At 37.9% G+C, this 27,100-nt stretch overlaps 4 protein-coding genes across 4 annotated transcripts; 2 read left to right on the top strand and 2 right to left on the bottom strand.

Annotated features, from left to right (window-relative positions):
* Nucleotides 1-266: 266 nt before the first annotated feature.
* Nucleotides 267-5,498, bottom strand: LOC117385821 (nucleolar protein 9). Its single transcript, XM_033983154.2, has 12 exons — nucleotides 5,454-5,498; nucleotides 4,937-5,190; nucleotides 4,416-4,652; nucleotides 3,892-4,080; nucleotides 3,519-3,626; nucleotides 3,223-3,364; nucleotides 2,955-3,147; nucleotides 2,556-2,696; nucleotides 2,348-2,467; nucleotides 1,110-1,328; nucleotides 530-635; nucleotides 267-443 (listed from the first exon to the last, which is right to left on the bottom strand). The coding sequence occupies exons 2-12, from the start codon at nucleotides 5,172-5,174 to the stop codon at nucleotides 289-291; spliced, it is 1,848 nt and encodes a 615-aa protein (XP_033839045.1). The 5' UTR covers nucleotides 5,175-5,190; nucleotides 5,454-5,498; the 3' UTR covers nucleotides 267-288.
* Nucleotides 5,499-7,967: 2,469 nt separating this feature from the next.
* On the top strand, nucleotides 7,968-21,590 carry tgm1l1 (transglutaminase 1 like 1). Its single transcript, XM_033983153.2, has 14 exons — nucleotides 7,968-8,076; nucleotides 10,167-10,453; nucleotides 11,901-12,092; nucleotides 13,659-13,910; nucleotides 16,910-17,028; nucleotides 17,289-17,396; nucleotides 17,711-17,888; nucleotides 18,655-18,793; nucleotides 19,194-19,386; nucleotides 19,463-19,616; nucleotides 19,830-20,114; nucleotides 20,282-20,442; nucleotides 20,531-20,667; nucleotides 20,750-21,590. The coding sequence occupies exons 2-14, from the start codon at nucleotides 10,168-10,170 to the stop codon at nucleotides 20,892-20,894; spliced, it is 2,349 nt and encodes a 782-aa protein (XP_033839044.1). The 5' UTR covers nucleotides 7,968-8,076; nucleotide 10,167; the 3' UTR covers nucleotides 20,895-21,590.
* A 77-nt stretch (nucleotides 21,591-21,667) lies between these two features.
* On the bottom strand, nucleotides 21,668-25,016 carry abhd4 (abhydrolase domain containing 4, N-acyl phospholipase B). Its single transcript, XM_033983156.2, has 8 exons — nucleotides 24,851-25,016; nucleotides 24,076-24,161; nucleotides 23,845-23,949; nucleotides 23,465-23,753; nucleotides 23,171-23,352; nucleotides 22,977-23,088; nucleotides 22,705-22,891; nucleotides 21,668-22,356 (listed from the first exon to the last, which is right to left on the bottom strand). Exons 1-8 carry the CDS (start codon nucleotides 24,910-24,912, stop codon nucleotides 22,267-22,269), a joined length of 1,113 nt encoding a protein of 370 aa, XP_033839047.1. The 5' UTR covers nucleotides 24,913-25,016; the 3' UTR covers nucleotides 21,668-22,266.
* Nucleotides 25,017-25,412: 396 nt separating this feature from the next.
* On the top strand, nucleotides 25,413-26,150 carry dad1 (defender against cell death 1). The gene is made up of 2 exons (XM_033983158.2): nucleotides 25,413-25,714; nucleotides 25,995-26,150. Exons 1-2 carry the CDS (start codon nucleotides 25,504-25,506, stop codon nucleotides 26,123-26,125), a joined length of 342 nt encoding a protein of 113 aa, XP_033839049.1. The 5' UTR covers nucleotides 25,413-25,503; the 3' UTR covers nucleotides 26,126-26,150.
* The last annotated feature ends 950 nt before the right edge of the window (nucleotides 26,151-27,100 follow it).

The following is a 27,100-nucleotide window of genomic DNA, read 5'->3' as shown; positions in this document are numbered from 1 at the left end:
AAGCCTCATATATTCAAGACAAAGACAACAAATAAACAGGACTTAAAAATACTTGAGTTATTGTAAGCATTATGTATTATCTGAATACAGAATGTTGGTTAATAAAATTGTTGGAAGTGATAACCAGAACGGATAAAATAACAAAGTCACACTAATTTATATATATATATATATATATATATATATATATATATATATATATATATATATATATATATATATATATATATATATATATATATATATATAAATACAACATTCACATGGGATTCTTGTACAAGTGTACATTTATTCAAGTATATCGCTGAACATTTTGCGCTTCTTGGACTCTCCGGTCTGTATTTCCTGCCAATGAGCTCTTCGGTGGATGAAATGGGAGAGGGCAAACTTCGCCCAAATGTGTCGAGCAAACTGATCAGACCTCAGCTGGCTTTCACTTGGAGCTAAAGAATTAAAAAAAAAAAAATTAAGAGATAAACATTGTCTGACAAAGTGGATATCTTTATCAATAAATAGAGATATACCATACCTAGTTCTTCTGCTATGCATTGCCTGTGTGTGACAGAAGCGCTGTTCCATATGGCCTCCAAAGCCCGACTGCCTGACCTGGAACAGGCCATTGGCACAAACTGACCCTGAAAGTACAATAACAAAAATATGAGAAAAGCTCATTTTAAGGGAATGGTTGAAGGCAAGGTGATATGCAAACAAAAACTATATAGCCCACGCTTTTTGTCAACTCAAGGAAAAAACTAAAGGGTGTCAAGGACAATTGTACTCAAAGTACTTTTTCTTACAAATGTTTGCCCAGTGAAGGTTGAGTATACTGAAAATAAGAATATTTTCATCTGACAAAAGTTAACTTTTGTCAGGTGACAACTAAAAGGAATATAAGATGCCTTAGGAGCCAAAAACATCCAAATACAGAACTTTCATCATCATGTTCACGCAAGTCTAATAACTTCAAAGCCACTTGTACATTTGTACTTTAACACCATGTATTTAGTACTAAGGTAACATTATATATATATATAAAAAAAAAAAAAAAAAAACACGCTGGAAAATGTCAGTAAACTTTATGGGAGTTTTGAAACTTTTGTTTTTATTACCTCGAGTCTCTTAAGGATCTTGCCCCGGCCTTTGTCGCTGGAAGTGGTGATAAGTGCCTGAAGGACGTGGCTGCCCACAGAGTGAGTGGCCAGGGTCAAAAGGTCATCCGGGATCAACGTTCGCAGGCTGCTGAGGAGGAGAGAGCGTTCCTTGAATTTCGACAGGGCCTGGACCAGTCGGGACCCATGATAACAGATCACAGAGGATTTTAGTGGGACCTAGAATAAAGGAAAGAAAAGGGCAAAAAAGTTAAAATGTAAAATTTCCCTTAGAATAAAATTAAAGGAAACATCAGAGGCATGGCTTATGATAGATATTTAAAAGAGAAAATAGCAAAGGATAGATTTTAGGACAGTTCTTTGTACTACTCAACAGAGAAGATATGAGGGTTACTGATGTTAGAGGAAGATCAAACAGTAGATTTATGCATATCTTAAATAAAATATTAGATTTGTTGAATGGTGATAAAAGGGGAAAGGGAGGGAGATTTTTCCTGATATTGTCTCAAAATAATGAATGTGGAGGAAAATATTTTAATGTTTTCTCACAGAGGGGGTACTATGCCAAAATTGACTTCTTGGAGCTTTCTACCATGGTATAATGTTGTTGTTCCCTTATCAAAAACATGCCTGAAGTGTTTTTATATGTCACCCATGCATGTCTGAGTAATTTAGCAATCTTTCCTGGACCCTATTCAAATCCTCCTTACAGTTAGCTGTAAGATTTGCCCAATGTTCAACCTACGAGCCTACGTCATCCATGCTCCCACACAACAATTCTCCATAAATATACTCAAAAACAAAAGTGAAACTTCTAAACAAGTGAATGCATTGTTTTCGGTGAATTTAAGATTTTCAAAAGAATAAAAGGTAACATGGTGATGTAAATATGTGCTAGCAATTAATACAGTAAAAGTTAAAGTAAAATACCCTCTCTTTAACAAGAAAAATGCAAACCCTCTCTCCCCTTTGACAATAATATAGTGATGAAAAAACATTTCTGAGACATTAAAACTATAGTGTTACTTAACGATGCTGTATGAACATCTGAACATTCTAAGTAGACCCGGAGTCTCTTTTAAAAGTTTGTACAGGTAATATCTAGCAGTATTTGAATTCATTGGTTCTTTTAAGGTTAATTCAGTAAGATTTATTTGTCATAAAAACTAATACATATAAAAAAAATAAATTTGAGTTGAAAACCACCCAAAAAATCCACTGTGAATCCTAGAGCGTACCTGTGTGTCAATGCCGCCCTCTGCTGTGTCTGACTGGTAGTACACTTCATAAGTGAGCAGTGAAAGGAAGAGTGGGAGGCAGCTGGTGTGTCGGGAGCCCGGCTCTGCACAGTGGAACGCCTGAGAATGGAAGTGGCAGCTTTGAGCACAGAGGACATAACCAGTTGTAGTGAAAAGGAACAAGTTAATAAAGCACTCGGTGGTTTACACTCAGGAGACAGCGCAACAGTTCCTCCTGCTTCTCTCCACTCTCTGCACAGCTCTCGGCCATTTGAACAATCACGCCCATGTGACCAGCAGCCAGGATAGCTTCTACTCCCTCCAACAGCTCATCAAACAGCTTTAGGAACTGGGAAAAACACATTTGATCTTATAGTTAGTAAATCAACAGAAGTATAGTAATTAATGAATTACAATTAATTAAAAAAAAAGCAAAATTAGTTTGTAGATAATTGCTACTGCCTATACTCTATCACTGCTTTCGTTGGTCTGCTGCAGGTTTATCTAATACCACAAACACTAGAAAATTTGATCTACAACCCATTTCTTAATACTGGAATATTAAAAGTACTGTCTACATACTGTCAAAAATATAACTTTGACATACCATTTTGTAATTTGCTATAGCTCCTGTGAGTCTCTGAATGACAAAGTTAGCGATGGGATGGAGGGCGAGGTCAACAAGATGTCCTCTGAGGTGATTTTTAAAGATGTCTCGCAACAATGCTTTATGCGATAGCTGTATAACTTTTTCAATAAGGCGACTGGCGGCTTGGTCTTTTAGAAAAACTAGGAGAGGACTAAAAGAAAAGAAAACACATTTAACAGATTGCTCAAGCAATTCTACATCATCTTGCATGGCAGGAATAACTGACCTGACTCCTGGTGCAGAGCTGCAACTTGTCAAGTATGCCATGATGCGTTTTAGGAGCTGTTTACAAAGTTTGGGCCGTTTTCGGTGACATACTGACAACATTGTCTGAAATACAGCACTGGCAACCGAGTCTGTCACACTCACTGGTAAATGTTAGATGAAATGAACATTAGTGCCAGTATTAATAGAAGAGCAGTATAAAAACCTTAAAGCAAATATAGTAAATCAATCTACAATGGTGATTATAATTAAAAGACATTATATTTATTGTATTAGGAGAAGAAAAAACTAACTCACGGTTAACACTGGCCATTAGACTTTCTGTGAGCTCCTTCAGTTCATACCAAAAAGAAGTAGGTATGTCAAAATCTGTTAGCTGTGGTGTCACATGACGATCTTTGGCAGCTAAAAACAACAAAACACTCACCATTAGATTTGCCCATTTTATGCTTTCTTTGAATATTTAGTCAAGTTCTTAAACCAAAGTACAAGGAAAAAAAAGATATTTACTATATATATATATATATATATATATATATATATATATATATATATATAAAACTATTGATTCCAAAGGAAGGGTTATGCTCAAGAATAGCAAGTAATTTCTATGATTTCAAACATTAAAAAAAGGCACAGTCTTGGTGGTATTATTATTTTCTAAGTATACCTGGTTGAGCTGTAGTTCGGGGAGGTCCAATGCAGCCAGCCATCACATGGAGAAGTGTGCGGACGACATGTGTGCCGTGAACATGTTTAATAAACTCAGCACTGTGCTCTCGAACCATACGACTGAGACATAACACCTGTGTCTCCAGAGGACCACTGCTATCATCCTCTGCTTCTGTTTGTGCAGACTCTAGACAAAATGTAAAGGAAAACAATTGTGAAATACTATGTAGGTATGGCTATATAAGTTCTCTTTCTGTATTACCAAGTTACTTTTTATGTTTTGGGGAAAAAATCTATTATTTAGAGTTCCTCAAACAGTTACAGACAGACCAATAAATAGACAGATATTCTCATAGTGGACAGGTTGTCAACAGTAAAAAAGAAACAGACAAACACATAAATTATGACATATATTATCCATCCACATGTTGGGTTTTTTTTTTATTTCTTATTGCCAAAAGAAAACTAACACTCTCTGTAGCACTTTAAGGACCTTGGGGATACTGTGATATATAAATTTACCTGACCATCGAGACATCTGTCGAATTGCACTTTCCACTACATGGCTGCCACATTGACTGCAAGCAACAGTCTTGAGGTCTGATCCTGTTTCTCCAGCCATTTCTTTCAGCACATCAGCCACCTGATCCAGCCCACAGAGAGGGAGCAGATGCTGTAGAGTGATACTGGCAGTGCGGTCCAAGGCCACGAGAACAGCTTTTCCTTTGACTTCAGAAAGTACATTCTCCACAAACATCTCTGTGAAAAGGACAAAAATGTGGAGCTTTTTATTATATTATAGGTGTAGAAGCACAAGGAGCTCATAACATCATAACAAGCTAATAGTAAGTGTTGGGTGGACTAGTACTTATTCAAAGCTATGGTAAATATCTGTGACAAATATTCTGAAGAGATTCTTGTCAGTTTCCTTCTTTGCATGTTGATTAAAATGTAGTTATTTTAAAATATGCCTAACAGCTATCATTTCTTACCATTAAATCTTTTGTGTGTCGTTATGTATGTTGTTGACGATAAAGTCTTACCCTTCATTTCATCATCTTCAAAGGCCTCCTTCAGTCTGTCGTCCACTCTGCGAAAGTAGCCCACATTCGTTGGATCCAGGCGGTTCTTACTTCCTTCTGCTCTCCCTTTGATTTCTCCATCATCCCCTTCTTTCCTCTTCTTTAGCCCTCCATCCGAATTTTCACCAGCATGTTTTCGCTTTTTCTCACCCTTCTTCCACGTCTTCTTTTCTTTTTCCATTTCAACCATAATTATCATAAGGCCGTGTGTGTAACTAAACACAGAACACACACAGAAAGCCTAGGTAATATGTGCAGGATCATGAAAAAATGTTATAAACTGCTGCTTGATCTCAATTTGCTTTCTTTTCTGTGGTTGGAATTTAAAGCAATTTTAGCAAGAACCTTTAATTAGGTAAATGAGTTACAGCTATGTTACGGTGGACTAAAACGACAAGACAAAGCCTTCAAAATATGGACAAGGATCACATTTTAAGAAAATAGACAATATTTTCTTTTTACTCCATGGTTTACTCACATGTGAGCATAGGGCAGCTATGGGAGGAGCCAAGAGCGGCGCACAGTGATGACGTAGAAGAGCTGCTGTCTAAAAAAATAAAAATACAGGGGAAACCGTAGTGTAACGTAAGGATTGATTGTAAAATGCTCACTGACACTGTCATCAGTTTATTGATATGCCCTAATGTGCATTTACCATAATTTAAAAAAACAACAAAAAATTTACTGAGTCACCTGCTCTGACTCAAGTAGTTAGATGCTCTCCCTTTGGGTTGATTCTAACTTACAATGCACACAGTGTACAGTATTTTTGTGTTAAATATAATTTAAAAATTAACATTTAACACTGAGAATCATTTCAAATGTTTCAGTTTGTATGCTTACTTGTTCCCCACTAGAGGGCACTATATTATTTCTGTTAATTGCCATCATGATGTTAAGGGTTGCTGTTACAACATTCAGTTTATACACAGTTAAGACACAACGACAGTCAAATTCTTGTCAGATTTGGTCGATAATTGCAAATACTTGTGGCTTGCAGAAATTGCATAAAACTATTAGGCCTATGGTTAAGCACATTATTTCCCTTTTTCTCAGCTATTAATTTGTAGAATATCTTTGAAAGTTTCCAGGAAACCAGCTAAACAACATAAAACATTATCTTTTATACAAAGCACTTTTAGAATAAAAGAACCAGGCTGAATTTGGATGTGAGAGTGAGCGCAACAAATAAATTACTTTCTGGGGTAGCTCCTTCTTGGCTTTGTCTGTTTGTGTTCATCTCCAGAGCAACAGCAGATCCTGACTCAACCTTTCATGCAAGTCGCTGCAAATGCACTCTGCTATTGATCAAGACATAATGTAATCAGGCACATTTCATCACACACATTGATGTCATTGTTTTGGGATCTGTGAATCATAATATTGAGTTATGTAGAAAAACACAAATATTCCATTCCGACAAGACAATTCTCTAGTAATGATTAACTCAATTAAAAGAAAGACTTGAAGGTTACTTTCTTTCAACTCTGTTCAACCATGGACTTCAACTGTGAAAATATCTTTAACAATAGTAATAAGTGTATGCTTGTTAATGCTTCTGACCACTCATGGTGCTTTTATAACTTCTTGTATAGATGTATAGATTCTTTTTGCACTTCTAATACTGTATCTCCTTTTCCCTGGTTGACTGGGCTGTTTGGATTCCCACGTACTGAAGGGGATCTAGGACACAATCCCATCTGTTATGCTCTATACGGTGTTGAACCCAAGTCACCTTTACATTTCCTCTTGTCCAGCGCTCTCCACAAGCTGCAAATATGGTCTGTGTCATTTATCACAATGGTGTCAGGCCAGCAAGATCAACAATAAATGGCCAGCACTTTCATAATACAAATAGTCCTGTCAGCCAAGAATTTAATGCTTGTGCCAAACAACCATTTGAAATTATACCCCTCAAATTATAACAAATGTGTACATTTTTTTACTTTTTATTTTTTGCAGAGATCCTTACCTACCACAGCAAGATGAATATAAGGATGCTGAGCGAGATATGCTTTACACTGTAACTTAGTGGTTCCCAAACTTTTTTGCCTTGAGTGCTGCCTACGTTTTGTCTCACACTCCAATACCATTGTCAGTTATTACAATTACATTTTCTTGTTTTAATGATATTGATGCTCAAAATACTCAATTTTAAAGGATGTAAACTTTACTACAAAGAACATGTTTTTATTCAAATACTGTTCACTTTCAACTTCTATAGAGTTGTTAAGTGTGATGTCAAAAACAAAGCTAGAACAGCTGTGAAGTTGCCTGTTGAACACATCCACTGGTTATAACATACTTGTGAAAGTGTAGCCCCTACATTTACAATTACAATTCTGTGGCACTGGAATTCACCTCATAGAGAATTCTACACACCTTATGCATAGATTTACGATACTGTCAAACCATTGCACACCAACCTATCTTATCAAATAAAGCATTCAATTTGATGGATTGAAGTCATGCTTTTCTTTCTGTGGTTGATGACCCAAAATGATGAGCAAGTATGTTAAGAGATTGCAGAAGATTAACGTCACCAGTAGCTTTGGGGCTTGTGGGAGGGGTTGTTAATGTTCATGTTATAGTGGTTCAAAGTCATTGAACATCACTGAACAGTTTCAGGTCCAGAATTGGTGAAAAATCTAATAAAACTAGTCAAACTTCCACAGCTCATGTATTTTTGTTTATCTAAACCATTGCATAGAAGTGTTACTTCTTCTTTAGTCTAAACACATCTGTGCCCTTTCTCTTCCTATCTGCCATCTTCCACACCCTTCCTGATTTGGAAAGTTAGTGCCAGAGTATTGCGTAATAACTCTTTGCTGGTCCGTGATTCAGCTTTAACTGTAACTCACAGTTAGCTCTGTTACGCCGCAAGAGTCAAGACCACGGGTGCTGCTGTGTGCGAGTGGGAGGGAACATGAGGAACTTTAAGGGTGGGGCGCAGAGAGGAAGAGGGGCGTGTGTTGTCAAGGCATTGCATTCCCTGGCTGCCATATAAAAGGTATCAATACCCAAAGAACAGGCACTAAACAGTTTCTAAGTTAACTAAAGAAGCATACTGATTTGGACAAAGAGCAGAAGATAGAAGACAAGTAAGTTTGGGAATTTGTTTTTTTAATATATTTTAAAGTTGACAAGTGATGTTTCCATGTTTGGTATCCATTTAACATGTATAGAAATTTTAAATGTATGGGGTCATTTTAGGGCAGTGATGCTCAAGGTTTTTATGCCAAGTGCCAAATGATAGGCCTACATTTCTGACCCAACCAGGACCAGTTACAAAGTATAAAATAGAATGAAAGAATTTGAACTGGACTGTTATCACTGATTGAGAACCGGTCATTTGGTTTATCAGTTGTGAGCAGCTGTTCTACTAGGAGACTTTTTTGGTTAGTTTTGATTTTGTTAGTTGAAAAGCAACCTCTCAGTTATAATTATGTATTTCCAAAAGGAAAATTATGGCCACTCTAATTATTATTTAGAAAAACAGACTTATCTCAGAAAGTGCAGAAGTAAAAGAAAGCAGAAGTTGTACATGTGGTACTGATAAAGAGGTGGGGAGAAAGAAAAAAGATGAAGAAGCAACAATTTCAAGCTTGACTGGTGACTCCATTTAAGTTTGTGCATGAATGTGTGAGCAGGAATAGGAGGCACAGAGGTATTGTGGTGAATGACTTTTCTTGGGTTCAGTGGATGACACTAATTGGCAAATCTGAGGCCTCTCAAAGGTGCGTGTGGAAGATAACTAGGCTAATAAAAAAGGAATGACTAGGAGAAAGAAAGGGATTTTTGAAGAAATATTTCTGCCAGTGTCTGCCATTATAAATCCTTAATCCAAGTACAATACAGTGTTTTTGAATAGTTCTGAGTTTTGAATATAGCCAAGTACAGCCAAACAAGTATACAATTTTGCTAGTCCTTTCAGTCCCGCCCTTAATGAAGATTTTGATTAGCACTGTGTACATTCTAGGAAGCAAATGGTTCCTTAGATGAGAATTACTTTAAGAAGCATGTTTTTGCTCATTTTATTACTGTTCATGTTGTATTGCATTATTGTCTGTGTAAACCAAATTATAATGACATGCACCTTATACTTTTTATATTTGAAAGAGAAAGCATCCAGGTTGAGTGAGGTCACCCTGGAGTAGTGTGGAGTGAAGTGTTGATGCAACAGATACAGCTACTCCATTGTGACATAACAACTATTAGTTCTAGATCCAAAACTATTTGCATATAAGGAATTTCATCTCCACTCCAGTGAATAAATTAAGGGTTTGGTTATCCCCGTCAGCTGTTTGGATTGATACACTGAGCACAATACTTCTCACATTTCACTTTACAGCAAAAAGACTGATCTTAACTTGTCTCACCTCACCTCACACCTTCTAATGAGTGCATACCAGTTCATGCTAAATCACATCACACCTTCCAAAAGCTTGCTGAAACTTAGAACAATTGCACAATAAAACCTAAGCTGAGTGTGTTCAGCATCTCCAGGTTCTTCAGCAGGATGTTTAATACCACTCTTTATGGTACTTTAATGTTGTTTTAATGAACATTTAATAGTGTGTGCCACCTAAACAGTGGCCTTTTAGTGGAAAGTGTGTGTGTGTGTGTAATTTATTTATGACTATACAATTAAGTGAGAATTAGTATCTTCAGAATGGCCAACACACAATTTTCAATCTATATTTAAATTGTGTTGTCAGATTTGACCCCACGTTTTGAGCTTTTTTTTCAATACATCTTACAAGGGTGAAAGGCAAAATATCCAGAATGCTTTGAGAAAGCATTCTGGGACTGCTGACCCAGTCGAGTGCAAGTCAGGAATGTGGTAATTGTGGGAGCAAGTAATAGAAAAAAAATTGTTGCTTTCGTTATAGCTAAATGTGGTGAAATAAGAGGAAGTGGGGTATTTTGAATGGGCAAAAGGTTAAGTTCTGCCTTTTTTCTGGAACCTTAGGTGTAACTTTGGGTGAGTACTCTTTGGACAGCTACTTGCATGGCATACAGACGGTGAAAAAGCCAACCGCTGGCATCACTCTCAAGCTATAACATGTATAGTGGTTTAAATGCCAAAAGATTTTATTAAACCATTTAGCTGCAGGGACAGAAGCACAAGCCATAACGCACACATCATACATCAACTCATTCAAAGGACTTTTGTTGTATGTTTGCACAGGATGCCAGGAGAGCGTCTATCAGTAAGGAGCATGTCAGAAGTGGGTAGGTTTCCCGGAGCGGCACCCCCTACCCGTGTGGAACTGACCATCCAAAAACAGGAGAAGAAGCCAGAGGAAGGAAGCTGCAAACGCTGGTTTAAGAAAATGTGTCCGTGTTGTGTCAAAAGGCAGACCAGTGCTTCATATGACCTCACAGATAAAGTGGAGTTTGTCAAACCCCCTGCCCCCGTCACCCCTGAACCAGAAAAACTCAAGACTGAAAAAGAAGAAATTAAGGAAATGGAAGGTATGCCACAGGAATAGACATGTAACAGAGGAAGTACAGAGTTCACGTAATGTAGAATTATCCCTTTAAACCGCTGATTATATGTCTTGATATGAGTCATAATATTTATCTGTTATAACCTGCTCAATACACTTGAAACAAATGGGTACTGTCAACTCCCCAAAGAAGGCAAGGCAAGGCAAGGCAAGTTTATTTGTATAGCACAATTCGTACACAAGGTAATTCAAAGTGCTTTACAGAATAAGAAAGACATTAAAATCACACAAATCAAACATAAATAATCACAAATAATCATCATAAAATCAACATTAAAAGAGAAGAGTGCAGAATAAAAACCTGTCAGTCATATGCACAGCTAAACAGAACTGTTTTGAGTCTGGATTTAAACATTGTCAAAGTAGAGGCCTGTCTCACATCTTCAGGAAGACTGTTCCAAGTTTTAGCTGCATAAAATTTAAACGCTGATTCCCCATGTTTAGTCCTGACTCTGGGCACCAGCAGGAGGCCGATCCCTGAAGTCCTCAAATTGCGAGATGGTTCATATGGCACTAACATGTCGGAGATATACTTTGGACTTAGGCCATGGAGAGACTTATACACAAGCAGAGCTGCTTTAAAGTCTATTCTTTGAGCTACAGGAAGCCAGTGCAGAGACCTGAGCACAGGACTTATGTGCTCATACTTCCTGGTTCTAGTCAGGACCCGAGCAGCAGCGTTCTGGATGTACTGCAGCTGTGTTAAGGCTCGTTTGGAGAGGCCAGTGAGCAGGCCGTTACAGTAGTGAATGATAAGATTCAATATATTTGGATTAACTCTTTTTCAAACACACAAACTGACAAATTATTCCACTCACATTTACTCATCTCAATTCAAGCTTATTTGTACAGCACATTTAAAGCAACTTTAGCTGACCAAAGTGCTTCACAACAACAAAAAACAAAAACAAAACAATAAATACATATATACAGATACATATGAAAAATACAATAAAACACCAAGATATCTGATTTTAATAGATTTTTTGAGACCAAGGTTTAGTTTGTTTTCATACCTGACTGTTTCCACTGCTCACCAGCGATCTTCCTCAAACAAACTAAACCTTGGTCTGAAAAATGAATCTATTAAAATAAATTAACGGAAAACCAGATCAACCTCATTGGACTACCTAGTTATCCTGTCTAGCTAGTATTATGTGCCAGGAAGAAGAGGTGGGTTTACCAAAAACATAATACCATGTGCCGTACTCTATGATTAATTGATCAATAATAATTCTATGCAATTTAACTGTTTACTCATCTCAAGTATGACTCAAGACTAAATTATTAGACCAACTGGATTTTGAAAAGAAGAAAAAAGGACACATTTTAATGATAAGATTCACCAAACTGTAATTACCTTATGCAGACCCTAAATCCCACTTCTGATTGACCTTGACTTCTTGTTGCAGAAATTAAGTTCTCCGTGTGCTCTGTGGACCTGCTGAGCTCTAAAACAGATCACAATAGGACAGAACATCACACAGACCTGTTCCATGGAGATGAGCTGATCATCCGCAGAGGACAGACTTTCCAGATCCAAGTGGAGCTCAACCGGCCTTACAACGCTGACACTGACAAACTGCACCTAGAACTCAAAACAGGTATTTAGTATTTAGTGTATAGATGCACAATACAATAACTCTGGGTAAATAATGTGAAAAATATGGAGTCAAGGTTGTTTTAAATGCAGTTTTCTGGTTTGTGAAACGGCATAAATTTAAATACTTGGAAGTTATAGGAGGTTATGGATGAAGCTTGGGTGTTTTTAACCCAGGTCGACTTTACATACCTCAATCCTACATAAAAGGTTAGAGGTTAGCAATAACAACATGAACTTATGATGTGAAAAAGTATTGTAAAGGTCAGGGAATATTATCGTGTTAACCATACTGATAGATCCCAATGCAATAATCTACTGCTACAGTAAACCATTTGGACCATTTACATAATAGACCTTCCCATAACTTGCATGGGAATTGTGGTCAAAATGCCTTCTGCTGTGGAGCTATAGCTGCAGCACAAGTTTTGGATTCCAGCCACAGTCCTCAGTGTTAATAGTTTCCAGACGCGCTGCACAGATACCTCCCTCTGGTATTTACAGAACTCCAGCTACAACTCCACACGGGATTATGAAGTTATGGCGTCATCGTACAACAGCTCCTTTTACAATTCAGATTCCTCACATAGGGTGGGGACGTAATACATTCATGCGCAACAGAGAAAATTGCAAGTGAAATGCTCAGAGAATTGGTCTGTAATTCATTTTTTCAGACGATAAGGCTTAAAGTCTCTCTGGAAATATCTTTGTTTATTTTGGCCTGTTATACTTCTGTGGCTTACTGTTCACCATAAACTAGAATTACGGTGTCACAAACAAACCACTCACTCCCATGTTAGTAAGTAGCTTCTCAATATTGAAAAATGATAAGTGCTACTTCTAGGCTGCGCTGTCACAATTTTCCTCTCAAAAGCAAACTCTGCACAGGCGTGTGTCAGTTCTCATTTGAATTCACTTTGTGTGGGCTGGACAGGTTGTTAGTAATGAATGGCAGTGTGAGAGGAAGTTCTTCTATTGACTCAAAAATATCTTCTAGCTTTAATAACTGTGAGCTCTATTCTGCACATTTCTGTATTTTAATGTTTGACAATGGGTATTCACAATCACTTTTTCTTTTCTCTGTCACCTTGAAAGGCTGTAATAAATGAAGAGGTGAATATCAATACTTAAACCCAGCTATCAGGAATACAATGAAAATGGTCTAGTTCTTACTAAAATCTACTGAGATAGATTTCATAACAGCATGTGAAACAGCAGTTGTAATTTTGTGGTTGTTTCCATGGTTGTTGGTTGTACATGTTATACTGATAGCAGAAGTAGAAATATTCACAATGGTTTTAGTAGAAATAGAAAACGATAGATGTCTCAGAGGTTTTTTAAGACACTCACTGTGCAGAGGACACTTTTTTTTTCTTTTGCTTTAACACAGATATTTCTTTCTTTCTATACAGTTGACAATATTGTATCACCTCCATATCGATTACTAATTTGTACTGCCTAATTATTTTTTAAGTTTCAGAAGCCACTCCGCATGTGTTACAATTTAACTGCCACTGCTACGGGAGTTTTCACTTGACTTTATGACTGACCTCTGCCCTCTCTGATTTAGGGGGCCTGCCACTAGTGTCCAAAGGCACACATGTCATCATTCCTCTGGTGGACCACCTGGAGGACGAGCGCTGGGAGACCAAAATCGTGGAGCAGACGGAGAACAAGATCAAACTGTCAGTCAACTCTCCAGCCTCTGCAGTGATAGGGCTGTATGGGCTCTCTGTGGTCACCAACTCACTCAAAGGGGACAAGCCCACCACCTACGACTCACCAAAGCGCATTGTGATGCTGTTTAATCCATGGTGCGAAGGTAAGATCAGCAAGGTAGAAATGTGTCCGAATGAGACTTTGTTGTCAGTTTGCCCCAAATGAAAGGATGACTTAACAGGACACTATGTAACTTTTAAGGTGGAGGGTCTGCCAAATGTGTGACTTGAATTTTTCACAATTTTGGCAAAATGTTTCTGTCTCCATGAAGATAAGCAGATGACACCACCAGGCCAAGCTCAGATCTGTGGAAAGAGGAGCACTCTGCGTGTTTTTCAATGTATTTTTGAGTAATTCAATTAATACATGATAACTAGATTTATGCCATACTGTGGAATATTCCAGGCAAAGCTGTGCCAATTGTATGCAGACAAGTAGATGGTGAACCCTCCACCAGAAAAGTTACATAGTGCACCTTTAACTTAACTAACTAAATGAATCACTTATTTGCCCTGGGTTCTATATCTTTACTGACAAACAGGCGATGATATGTGTGTAAAAATGCTTTTATATAAACTCCATATTGGATGCACATTTATCTGGGCTTGGCTCCAGCACACTATGATTAGATGTAGCAGAGTGAAGCTAACAAAGAGACTCAGCAGAGAGATCCCAAAACTGTATTCTTTAACAAAGGGAATGCTACCAAACACATTGAGAAGTCTTGGCACGATTTTCTCCCAATTTTAGCGGAAGAAAAAGCCTTTATAAAATGCAATCTGTGCGAGGACTCTTGAATAATATTTCACATGGATGAGAAATGCTAACTCCAGTCAGTGAGTGTGTTGCTGTCCATCACACACTGCCCCGTGACCCAAGTGCAGCTCTCAGGGTTATGTAACTGCTTTGGCTGTGATTCCCTGGGACTGGCTCCTGACTTGGACCAAAATGATTGACATTCCTGAGCAGGGCATGATATCTGTTTCCCCAAGTGAGAGGGGGGTTCGTGTCTGGCCTTAACATTTTGGTGAGATTGTTATGTTTTTATCAATGTTTGCTCTGTACAAATACAGATGCTCATGATCAATTTTGTATGGATTTGCCCTTTCCCTTCCCAGCACATCTCTCCAATATTAAACAGTGCCTGCTTCTTAGAGCCCCTGATTTATTTTCTGAATGAACAACATAAACAACAGCTATTCAATCACTCAATCAATCAATCAATCAATCAATCATTAGTGTCAGTGGAGTTGGAACCCCATAAGTTTTATTTTGATGCCCGTCCCAAGTCCTACTAGATGACACAGATTGTTTGCTGCAGAAAGGCCTATATAAACAACTACTACGAGTCTTATGTAACTATATTATTGCATTTAATTTGGACCATTTTTGCCCCGTTGCCCTGTATAACCGGGGGTCTGCCACCTTCTTGTTACAGTTAAAATCGTTATTGCATTGCCTAGAATGTTCCATAGTCTGGCATTAAACCAGTCTATCTTGCATCTATAAACTTGAAAAACATGCATTCATACTGTGAACAAGGTTGCCTCTCCACAGAACTGGATGGCAACTTGGTCTGGAGGAGTCACCTTCTTTCTCCTTAGAGACAGATATGTTTAATGGAGACAACCAGAAATGCTACACAATAGACCTTTAAATGCAATCTATAGTCTTACTGGTGTCTGGGGGCACTTGGTATTACTAATTAGCACTTTGCCAACATAGATGCAGCTGAATCGTTTTTATTGTTCAAGTACACAGCAGTATTTTGATCATTTATGTCATGCATGTATGGTTGTTCTTTTATTCATGTTATTTCCTGTTTGCTGACCAGTGCAGCAATGTTATTTAAAAGAAGTGAATTTGCACATAAATAACTTCTGGCTTGGATTTGGCAGAGGAACTGGTCTGTCTTTTATTGTAGTTTTTTGGCAAAGAGCCAAACTCTTTGAATCCCTCTCAATCTTTTTCATCCTTCCCGAACTCTCATAAGTCCCAAACTCACAATGGCTGCATAAAACACTAACGGCTAATCCTGCAGACCTGAGCTCCACCCTGTTTTACTGTTTCCAGCTGTATTTCCTCCCACATCGGCTCTCTGCAGACCCACCCCTGCAGTGCCCTCTTACCACTGCTTGACTCCCTTCCCTCCTCTTCATTCTTATCACTGGTGTGTGTTTTTCTTTCTGTAATCCTCTGTGTAAACATGAACGATCACACGTGACATTTGTAAACCTTTCTTTTTTAATTGTTTGTTACAGCACTGCATCAATTGGCATTTTAGCATCAACAAACCTGACTTATATAATAATTATTAGCTGGCATTTGACAGGAAAAAGTTTTGTTTAGCACATCAACATGTAGGAATGTTTCTTATTTCTTCTGCAACTCTTGCCATTTATACAGGCTTGGGGCTGACACACAACACTTAAAATGTCATAGGGTGGATATGCACTCCCAAAAACGGAATTAAATTAAATATAAGTTTGCTTTGCTTTTAACTTGAGTGATGCAATAATGACTTGACCGCACCCACCTCCCACAGCTTCCCAAGCAAAACATCCCTTTGTTTTTTCAGTTGTAACAAATGTAAACTTCAGACTTCCCTTCTGTGTGAACTCTCTGACACTTTCTCTTCTTTCTATTTTGTGGCATACCATGATTTCCGTATATACTTTTAATCACAGAGATACAGGTAATGGAATAATATTTTACTGCGCTCGCGTCAGTACTGAGCTTGAATGCATGGCTGAAAGTGTGCACATCACAGATACATATAAATGAATACACCACCTCAGGCCCCACTGCAGGGTCTATGGAGTCCTTGTGTTTCTCAACAATTTCCTGGCCTTGGGGACCCATTTCTTTTTTTGAATAGAAAAGACATTCCTTAGTGCTTTTGTCACTAAAGAGGTGAAATTCAGGGTCACTCCCAAAGCCTGAAAATACACAATTGACAATCAACCAGTGTAAATACCCAACCTTCCCATCTTTAACACTTTGTTCAATCTTTTCTAAACTTGAGATAACTTGGAATTGATTTTTAACAGTCAAATCTGCTTGTTTTATCTCAAAATCTGATCATATTTCTTATCTTTACAGAGGACACGGTGTTCCTGGATGAAGAGGATGAGAGAAAGGAATATGTACTCAATGATACTGGACGGATTTACTATGGTACAGAGAAACAAATCGGCGCTCGCACGTGGAATTTTGGGCAGGTACTACTGACTCTGAAGACAAGATGTGGCTTGAAATATGAGTCTGCCAATACTAACCTCATTCACTACTGTAATGTGACTGCCAGGGGGTAATTTGGAAAAGTGCAAATTAGATGACTCACACAGCTTTATATCGTCAAATATTTTAAAGACATTTCCATTTTTCGTCATGAGGCTTAATAAGAACTATTATATTCACCTTGAGCGTAGGGTTAGATTGAAGACTTGCATAATAAAATGTGTGTAATTTGCCATTGCAGTTTCATGAAGGGATACTTGAAGCCTGCCTGTTCATTCTGGAGAAAAGTGAGATGCCTCCCTCTGGTCGTGGTGATCCGGTCAATGTGGTCCGAGTATTATCTGCCATGGTGAGGATTTTTTTTTAAGTTTTACATTTTTTTCCTTACTGTACATATGCTGCAGCCAAATAATGCATTATTTGTTGTGATGACCCTGAGCCTGGAAAAAGCGCAGGGACAGAAAATGAAGAGATCTAAATAACTGCAACTACTCACCAACTATAGACAGCTCTAAATATCCATTGTGTTATTTAGCCACCTTGGAATGTAACAGAATGCCAGGCTTAGCATCCAGTTAGCTATTTCAGGAATACATAGCTATACAACTGGTGACACATAGTACAACTACAATGACAACATTTAACCCTGCATTTTCTTTACAGATAAATGCTCAGGACGACTATGGTGTTTTGATGGGGAACTGGTCAGGGGACTACGCAGATGGTGTGTCCCCTGCCGCATGGAGCAGCAGTGTTGAGATCCTGAAGAAATACCACTCATCCTATGGCACGCCTGTGTGTTATGGACAATGCTGGGTCTTTTCAGGGGTCACCACAACAGGTGCGCATCTAAAACCATGCACATATAGAAGGTGTGAAGGGTAATTGGACACAAAGAACAGTTATGTGCATGGACTTTCACAAAAGCCGTTCAGAGTTCACTGTCTGTTTAATATTTGTAACCTGGCTGACCCACAGTGTATCAGGCCTTTTTCATTTAGCTTGCTGTAACAGTAGTCTTCATTCATTGAACATGCAGGCAGTGTTCCTCACATGATAGCCCGCTGACCCCAGCACATAGTGTTTCCCCTGATAGCAGCTCATATACACCTAAAATACATTTGCATTCCTGCCATTCCACTACTACTTTTGTCACTTGTACTACTGCATGTGTTGCTTTCATTCAGCCTGGATAATAACTTCAAATATACTGCTGTGCTGTGTAGGCCAAACATTTTTATTGTTGGAAGTCATCACCATGCTCTATGGACCAAAGAATAGGGCCATCATAAAGAGATTTAGTACATAATTTCCTTACAAAAATACAAGACCAACCAATTTCACTGTCATTGTCACATGATGTTTTTTCCCCCAATTTGAATCAAAGAAACCATTACTGAAAGTGACAGTGTGATGGAGCTGATGTTAAAGGGGTAAAAATTGTTAGATAAAAATTAAGCCAATTTAAGAGCTACAATATAGTACAATATATGCCAGATCAGTATAGTAATAATAATGAATGTCACAATAATAATACAATGGCATCTTGGTCAATCATTAGGATGGTGTTACTGCTTTGTGTACTTAATAGGTTTTGTTTTTTTCAGTGTTGCGTTGTCTTGGCATTCCTGCCCGTAGTGTGACCAACTTTCAGTCTGCTCATGATACAGACGTGTCACTCACCACAGATGTGTATTTTGATGAAAATCTGGAACCACTCGAATACCTCAACAAAGACTCTGTTTGGTAAGAAGATGTATAGCTTTCTGCTGTTTGATGCTAAAAGTAGGAGTGCAATATATATTTAGAGCTGTTCTCACTGACTCCAACACCCAGGTGTCATTAAGTGTCTGTGAACACAGAATGAACCAGTGGCAAAGATGCAGCTGAAAGAACAGCATTATGAAATCTGTGGATGTGTCATAGTTTATGAAGCTATATTAGTGCATTTAACATTTCTGAAGAGACTATAACCTTATTAGCATGTCCTTGTAGTTTTTATACTATAAAAAGTGGCATATATATAAAAGGGCCACTCGACATTGTCAGAAAAAAATAAATACGGTCTCATTTTGACTTCCATGTATATAAGTTATATACAAATTATTTCTCAGAATTTTATTCTTTAAATAATTCTTGATTTCAGGAACTTCCATGTGTGGAACGACTGCTGGATGGCCAGACCAGACCTGCCCCCAGGAAATGGGGGCTGGCAGGCAGTGGACTCCACTCCCCAGGAGACCAGTCAGGGCACCTTCCGCTGCGGTCCAGCCTCTGTCAATGCCATTCGCACTGGACAAGTGTACCTCAAACACGACACACCCTTTGTGTTTGCAGAAGTAAGAGAGAGAGAGATCTCTTCTTAGTATTAACATTCATTTTTAGATGTTAAGCTGAAAAATATTTTCCATTCAGGTCAACAGTGACAAGATCTACTGGCAGAGGAATTTGGACGGGACCTTCAGCCAGATTTACAGTGAGAAGAAAGCAGTGGGCCACTTCATTAGCACTAAAGCCGTGGGCTCAGATGAGCGTGCAGACATCACAAACCTGTATAAACACCAGGAAGGTAACTTTAATTACACTTTCTTCAACTTTCTCCAAAACTGTGATACCTTTCAGAAGTTATCATTAATTTAACGTATATCTTTGAACTGCTCATTTCTATACCTTAACCATGTTTTATTTGGAAGAAATATGTGCTATAGTTTTAACCTTGTCAATAAATCCTGGGACTTTTGACAGAACAAATTGTGCTCTCTTTATCCTGTCTCTCATTCAGGTTCAGAAGAGGAACGCATTGCAGTGGAAACAGCCAGCCGCTATGGCAGCAAGCCAGATGTGTACTCTGTTCCTAGTGCTGAAGACGTGACTGTCGAGGTCAAGATGGACGGAGAAGGACCCAGAATGGGAGCAGATGCTCAGCTCAGCATTGTAGTGAAGAACCAGAGCTCAGAACCACGCCAGACCACGCTGCACAGCCAGGTGGCAGTCATGTACTACACTGGTGTGCTCAAGGGCACCATTAAGAAGGAGCAGATGTCAGTGGAGCTCCAGCCCAATGAAGGTGAGTTCACACTGAGCTTCATTGGACAGAACATTGTAATTATGGCACACTTTATCAGCCAGAAGGCTGTCCTGTTTACCACAGAAATTAACATTAGGTGTAAAGCATACAGAAGCACAACAGTCACTTTAAAGAAGAAAGATTTTATTTTATTTTATTTTTTACAGAGAAAACCATTGAGTGGGTGCTCCCATACCAACAGTATCAGAACCAGCTTGTGGACCAGGCAGCTCTGATGATGACACTGTCTGGACGAGTCAATGAAACCCAGCAAGTGTTGGCTAACCAGACCACCTTCAGGCTCCGTACACCTGACCTGAACATCACTGTATGCATTTATATCATATTTTTAACATTTAATATCATATCAATAGAATTAAATACCCTAATGCATTTATTATTTGTGCCTCATGTAGCCAATGGGTGATGCTGTGGTTGGTAAGGAGATGGCAGCCAAAATCACATTCACCAACCCACTGCCAAGAACTCTGAAGGATGTGGTGTTCAGAGTGGAGGGCCTGGGTCTACAGAAGGGTCACGTGGTGGTTGTGGGGTAAGACATTATGCTTTTCATTTTATTTCTTTTTCTATGGCCACATCAACTTGAACCTTGAACTTTCTTTCATTGTTCGCAGGGATGTAGCAGGCCTCGCTACAGTGACACTGACGGAGCACTTCATCCCCTCTCAGCCTGGACCCAGGAAGCTGGTGGCATCTCTGGATTGTAAACAGCTCACCCAGGTCCATGGAGTGGCTGATATTGTTGTCCTCGACCAATAATTGTTGCGACACTAGTATTATACTGTCAAATGCAGGCTAATTTCTTATAACCTATGCACAATGTGTTAATATATTTAGTTTCTATAACATAAATTCATAAATTGTATATATTTTATACACAAGATTAATTGAATCTGTAGCACAAACAGTATTAAGTTTAACTTGAAGTACTTTGAATGGAAAATGTGGTGCTCTGTAGTCACATGTGTACAGAGCAAATGCAGACATGCTTTTTACTGTAAAAGTGTGAAACCACTGTGCACTGACTGACCCTAACACTAATATTTGAAGGCAAAAACTTTATTTGGGAGTATTTCCATAACAGCTTATGTTTATGCTTACTATGTGAATTTTGTTATTTACAAAATCAAGTTGCCAAAAATGAAGGGTACTGTGAAAGTGTTTAGTATAACATGGCCATGTATATTTATAGAATTTGAATGTTAGAAGTAAAAGGCAGTGTTTTTGTTCCATAAAATGTATTTTAAATATATCTTCATTGTTCATACACTGAAGATATAGTTCATCACTGTTTCACCTTTTCATTTTTATAGTGTGTCCTTTTTAGATTTACCTGGTCAGTCACTCAGCACTCAATAATGTGAAAGAATTATCCATTAGTATAATAATATTTATGTAACTTTATGTAACTGTATTTTTGTATTGTTTGCAGTAATAAAATACTTTAATTAAAGTGCTTATGGATAACTCATCCTTTCACAAAAATAAATCTATTAATTTACTGTAGTAATAGATACTTTGGCACACACATTAATTTCAGAAAACCTACAACAAATGGCTTTATTATAGAGAATATACAGCTTTGTAAAATGATTGTTCATTGAATGAAATAAAATATTTACTTAACAAAAGTTTAACACATGTTTACTTTACAATCATTCAAAAAAAAAAAAAAAAAAAATACATTCAAAGAATATTACATCTCTGAAACTCTCAAAAGCTATTATTGCATTGCAGAGTGCATGGTGAATGTGATGGCAACATGCTGATCAGAGTGACCCGTTACTGACCTCTACTGGTTAGGTCATTAAGTGCATGACATAGGTAAATAAGTAGAAAAAATACACTGAAGTCATTATTCCAGTAATACAATATAACAAATATATAACAAATGCAGCACTCAGCGGCATGTCAAACATGTGTTATTGAACGATTGTAAAATATTACATATGTTATTAAGTTCAAATAGATTCTAACAAAGATAACAATGTGGATGCTCTTACCCGAAAGAATAGTTTTAAACAAAAAGACATTTTAATGTGATGTTGGAATAAAATTCCAGTGTAATCATTGTATAGTCTGATACAAAACAGTACTTTAACATAGAATAGAAGAAGACACTTACATGCAGTCAGTCCACTGTATTACATATTTTTTCCACTGCCTCATTGAATAAATGTGGCTGGTCAGCGTAGACGTGATGAGCAGCATCATTTATTAACTGGAATCAAAGAGAAAAAATATATATATTTATAATGACAATAATCTAATCAGATACTAAAAGTTTGTCTTTATATACCATCTACAATAAATTATTGATATTGTTTAGACATCTTAAGAAAAAATATATGCAGTTTTTCCATTGACTTTGAAAACCATAGTTGTAGGTGAAAACTTGGTGATACATATAGTGATTAAGATGTTTGCAATCTAAATGTAAATAGCACATTTACATTAATTGTAAAATTGCTCCAAGCCTTACACCTATTATGAAGCCAGTTATTCCCATTATTGCCTGGGTGACCACCTGTGTCTCTCATTACTGTGTATATAACTTGATTGTACTCACCTCCACTTTGGTGTGAGCCTTGTTCCTGATCTGGGCCAACTCTTCTCCAGATGAGCTGCTCACCCAGGACTGAGCGCCATACAAAATAGAAAGGGGCATTTTAGGAGGCAGCATGTGAACACGATGCAGCATAGGTCTCTTAGCCCAACCCAAACCCTCAGACATGGCCCAGAAGCCCACTTCACCACTGCAAGAAAAAAACATGGCACATTGATGTCATTTTTAAAACATAGTATAGTTTTAAAATATTTTTGGGTGGTAATTGTATACACCTTGGGCTTTGTGCGTTACAGTGGTAGATATACTGCGTGACAGTATCATCATCAAAAAGATCTTCATAACGCCTTTTAAAATCTAGACGAAATCTGTTTATAAGGCCCGGACCTGATGATGCAAACAGTGAACACAATGAGAGATCTGATGGAGTCCAGCTTTAGTTTAGATAAAAACTAAAAACATGTCTCACCCCAGGGCCCTGCTGCTCTGATGACAGCCAGAGGGTTAAAGTGAGAAAGTACTGATGCAACAACCTTGACCCAGCGCGGGGGACCAGGCCGCTTTACCACCTCTTTACCCGAGGTCTCGTCTGTCTGTGGCTGCGGTCGCTCTGGGAAGCCCCAAGGGTCTACAAGAATGAGGTGTGACACTCTGCAATAACAAAAATCATTTTAAATTTGTACTAAGACACATATATTTTTTAAAATTCTTTGCATCACTTTGTTTGTTTTGGCGAGACTGGCTGATTTACACAGTCTAATACCTTGCTGGGTATTGGATTGCATATGAAGTGGCCAAATAGCCTCCAAGACTATGGCCCAACAAAATCATGTTTTCAAGGCCCACAGACTCTCTCCACTGTTCAATGGAGTTAACAAATTGCTCTTCAGCCTCAGTGGGATCTGAAGGAAAGTGTGGCCTGGAGCTTCTGCCAAAACCCAGAAGGTCAAAGGCGTAGACCGGCCGTGACTGGCTGAGTGCATCCAGGTTCCTGATCCAGAGCCCAACTCCTCCTCCAAAACCATGCACCATCACCAGTGGCGTTTTGGCCACTGTATTAAAAAAACATATTTGTTATATGACATTCTTTTTTTTTAAATGTAATAAAATGAAAGTTTAACATAAATAGCAGAAGTTTCAGACCTTGTTCTGAGGTTTTACGAGCCATCTTGTTTGTAACAGTCAGAGTCCATATTCTCTCTTGGTTGGGTAGGGTTACAAACCTGGCCCATAAATCATTCTGTATGCCTGGGGCGATATTGTAAGATAATTAAGTAAAAAATATATTATATTTTGCTCAATGTTCAGACAATACCATTTATCATGCAAACCATTTACACAATGCATAAACAAGAATAAAAAACACAGTCTTACAAGTAAGGATTTTTGACTCTGTCGTTTTCAATAAAGACATTGAGGTGGGACGCCAAGATGGCCACCAGTGCCACACAAAATTGGACCTAAAAAGAACAAAGAAAGTAAAACTCTGTACAAAGATTTTGTCTTTCTTTCTAATGGAGTCTGCCACCTTTATCAAACTACACTAAAATTACATTAGATCTACAATGACTGTGCTATTGAACAGTGACAATGTACATGTTTATATTAAAGTGAAGCTGTTTTATCATTTGGGTGTAGCTAAACTTTTGTGTAGAATCTGAGCAAGAATACTCTTATTAGCAAAACAAATATGGCACACCTTCCACCTGCTGTGTAATAGAACAGTAGTCTATTAAGCTGAGTCACTCACTGCCCATTACAATGCACATCCCTGTAGTATTTAACAAACTAATGCAATCTAGTCACAATCAACATCTTAAACATGAATAAAGACAGAGTATTTGTAAACCCACTGAAATAAAAATAAAGGACTCTATATTCAATAAGTTCTAGCAGGTTAAAGGTTTGTTACGGGATTTATCAGACTCTGTATCACAGTGACACCTGTCCAGGTAGATACAACTGTGAGTAACATTAGGTAGGTAGTAATCATGTTACGAATTACTACTTATTAATATCGTTACATATACAAATGTAACAATAACTAATAATAATTATAAATAACTAAGTAATGTGACCAAATATGTGACACAAGGCCATTTAAAACTGAGCCCAAACAAACAGAGAAGAAGCTGTAGAAATGACTTACTCTGATGTCTCACTGTCGTTCTGTACTGGTCCTATGGTTGTTGTATCCTCCATTGGCATCATAATTAGCTGCTGACATTCAGATAAAAACGGAGATATTGGTTGAAAATTACACGACGTGTGTTGTTTTGTAACTCGCACATACCGAGACCAGCTGGCAACGTACAAAGATCGTTTATGGCGACACTATCGCAACATTACATCATTGTTACAGAAAGGAAGACGTCCCCACAAATAATGTTTTATATGTACTGGTATTACTTACTATATTACTTAATAGTGTAGACTATTGTAAATAAACAAAAAAGGCATACGTTGGAACAATAAACAAAATGATAAGAGTCAGACATCTTCTTACTGTCCTCTGGTGAGCGGCAGAAGTAACCTTTCGTTTATTAATAATTATTATTTCCAAATTATATTTCAAAAAATTGTAAGTAATTTTTTTAACATTACGAATATAAATATAAGTTACATATCTGTAAGAAATATAAACATGAATAAATGTGTTCCGTACGGTGAAGAAACTAAAGTCGGAATATATTACTTGTAGCACCAAAGGCGTTTCCGGTTGGTGGGGACACGTCACTTTTCCAATTGAGGAAGAAGCCAAATAGTGACAATTTTATATTTTTGGTTTTGTAGACCATAAGCATGTCGAATTCAGTCCTATCGGTTATCTCCCGGTTTCTGGAGGAGTACACCACCACGACCCCCAACAGACTAAAGGTGGTGGATGCATACTTGCTGTACATCTTGCTAACCGGAGCCCTGCAGTTTCTCTACTGTCTGCTGGTCGGCACCTTCCCATTCAATAGTTTTCTCTCCGGATTCATCTCTTGCGTGGGCTCCTTTATTCTGGCAGGTAATGGTGTTTGTGCTACTGTAAATGTAGAGCATGTTCTGATTACATTATCTGAGTAAAACGCTGTAGTCCAGGCGAAGCTGTCTGCTAGGAGGCTAACATTACTCCTACTGCTTTAGATTTCAGCCAATGTTGATCTGACAGTATTGATAGCAGCAATCACAGCAACCATGTAACTTATAGTGTAAACGACATTTGAACTGCTGAAATAGAATAATTCATCCATTATTGTATCAAGAGTTGCTATCCTCCCTCACATGAATTTCTGTATTTTTTACAGTGTGTCTCAGGATCCAGATCAATCCACAAAACAAAGGGGATTTCTTGTCTGTATCCCCGGAGAGGGCTTTTGCTGATTTTCTCTTCGCTCACACAGTTCTTCATCTGGTTGTGATGAACTTCATTGGTTAAAGCTGACACTTTTCCAACTTACAAGGTTTGGATTGCAACTACACATGTTGTTCTTATACTACATTACTGTAACTCAGTGTATTCCTTTATTTGTAATTACTGGTAATAGTATTACTATCCATCAACCCATCCTTTTTGCACAGGTAAGCGGAGGAAGATGGTATTGACATTCTTAAATATTAATATTTGAATCAATATTATTGATAACTTTATATAGCACTTAAAAAACACAGTTACAATATGCTTCACATTCAAATATACATCCATATTAAAAATAAATTAATATTTTAGTGCAGCAAATGAAAGAAATGACAATATAAATAAATATAATGAAAACAATAAAATGCAGATCTAAAAAGGTATTTAAAGATGCTAGAGTTTTTTTGTTTTTACCTCAGCTCCTTAGGCAACTCATTCCACAGCCAAGGGCCCCGTCTAGCGAACTCATAGTATTTACACACAAGAATAAAAAAATTATGTTAAAATATGGACAGAATTTTAAACAATGCCATTCAAACTGTGGTCCAGGGACCAGTGGTTGTCCACCAGCACCCCTAGTAAGCCCCCTTACCTTTTATTTCAGTGTTCTTCAAATTTGATCAGTTTTGTATATTTTCAGTTAAAACGGCACATACAGAATAGAAATAAACTATGTTTGTTTTTTATTCAATCTGTTTCATTTGACCAACAGTAAAGAGCAGGGAGTTTAGCTTCTCTGTGCATCGATGGCATAAGCCTGCCTTCGCAAAAGTTCCTCCTCTAGCTTCTGATAGAAGAGCAGGAGGAGAGCGATGAGGAGTGTCATGGCATGTCCCACCTGTCTTAGCTCTGTTTCTATCCTTAAATAAGAAGTCTTCCTTGTTGTTGTTGGGAGGGGCTTGACATTAAGAAAGTCAATTCTTTATGCCCAACTTGGCCATGCGTGTTACCACACGTGTGGAGCTCCTCTCACTCAGACATGAATCTTAGAAGAGA

The sequence above is a fragment of the Periophthalmus magnuspinnatus genome, chromosome 17 (genome assembly GCF_009829125.3).
Source record: "Periophthalmus magnuspinnatus isolate fPerMag1 chromosome 17, fPerMag1.2.pri, whole genome shotgun sequence".
In the NCBI taxonomy this organism is placed as follows: domain Eukaryota; kingdom Metazoa; phylum Chordata; class Actinopteri; order Gobiiformes; family Gobiidae; genus Periophthalmus; species Periophthalmus magnuspinnatus.
This window is presented reverse-complemented; position numbering and strand designations above follow the sequence as displayed.

Coding starts and splice junctions, on each gene's coding strand:
- dad1 (XM_033983158.2), top strand. CDS start 25,504: ATGTCGAATTCAGTCCTATCGGTTATCTCCCGGTTTCTGGAGGAGTAC. Junction 25,715..25,994: donor GGGCTCCTTTATTCTGGCAG/GTAATGGTGTTT, acceptor TATTTTTTACAG/TGTGTCTCAGGATCCAGATC.
- LOC117385821 (XM_033983154.2), bottom strand. CDS start 5,174: ATGATAATTATGGTTGAAATGGAAAAAGAAAAGAAGACGTGGAAGAAG. Junction 636..1,109: donor AGATCCTTAAGAGACTCGAG/GTAATAAAAACA, acceptor TTGTACTTTCAG/GGTCAGTTTGTGCCAATGGC. Junction 444..529: donor ATGCATAGCAGAAGAACTAG/GTATGGTATATC, acceptor TTAATTCTTTAG/CTCCAAGTGAAAGCCAGCTG.
- tgm1l1 (XM_033983153.2), top strand. CDS start 10,168: ATGCCAGGAGAGCGTCTATCAGTAAGGAGCATGTCAGAAGTGGGTAGG. Junction 17,889..18,654: donor TTCAGGGGTCACCACAACAG/GTGCGCATCTAA, acceptor TGTTTTTTTCAG/TGTTGCGTTGTCTTGGCATT. Junction 20,115..20,281: donor GGAGCTCCAGCCCAATGAAG/GTGAGTTCACAC, acceptor TATTTTTTACAG/AGAAAACCATTGAGTGGGTG.
- abhd4 (XM_033983156.2), bottom strand. CDS start 24,912: ATGATGCCAATGGAGGATACAACAACCATAGGACCAGTACAGAACGAC. Junction 23,950..24,075: donor AGAGTCAAAAATCCTTACTT/GTAAGACTGTGT, acceptor ATATCGCCCCAG/GCATACAGAATGATTTATGG. Junction 22,357..22,704: donor AGGCTCACACCAAAGTGGAG/GTGAGTACAATC, acceptor CTTTGATTCCAG/TTAATAAATGATGCTGCTCA.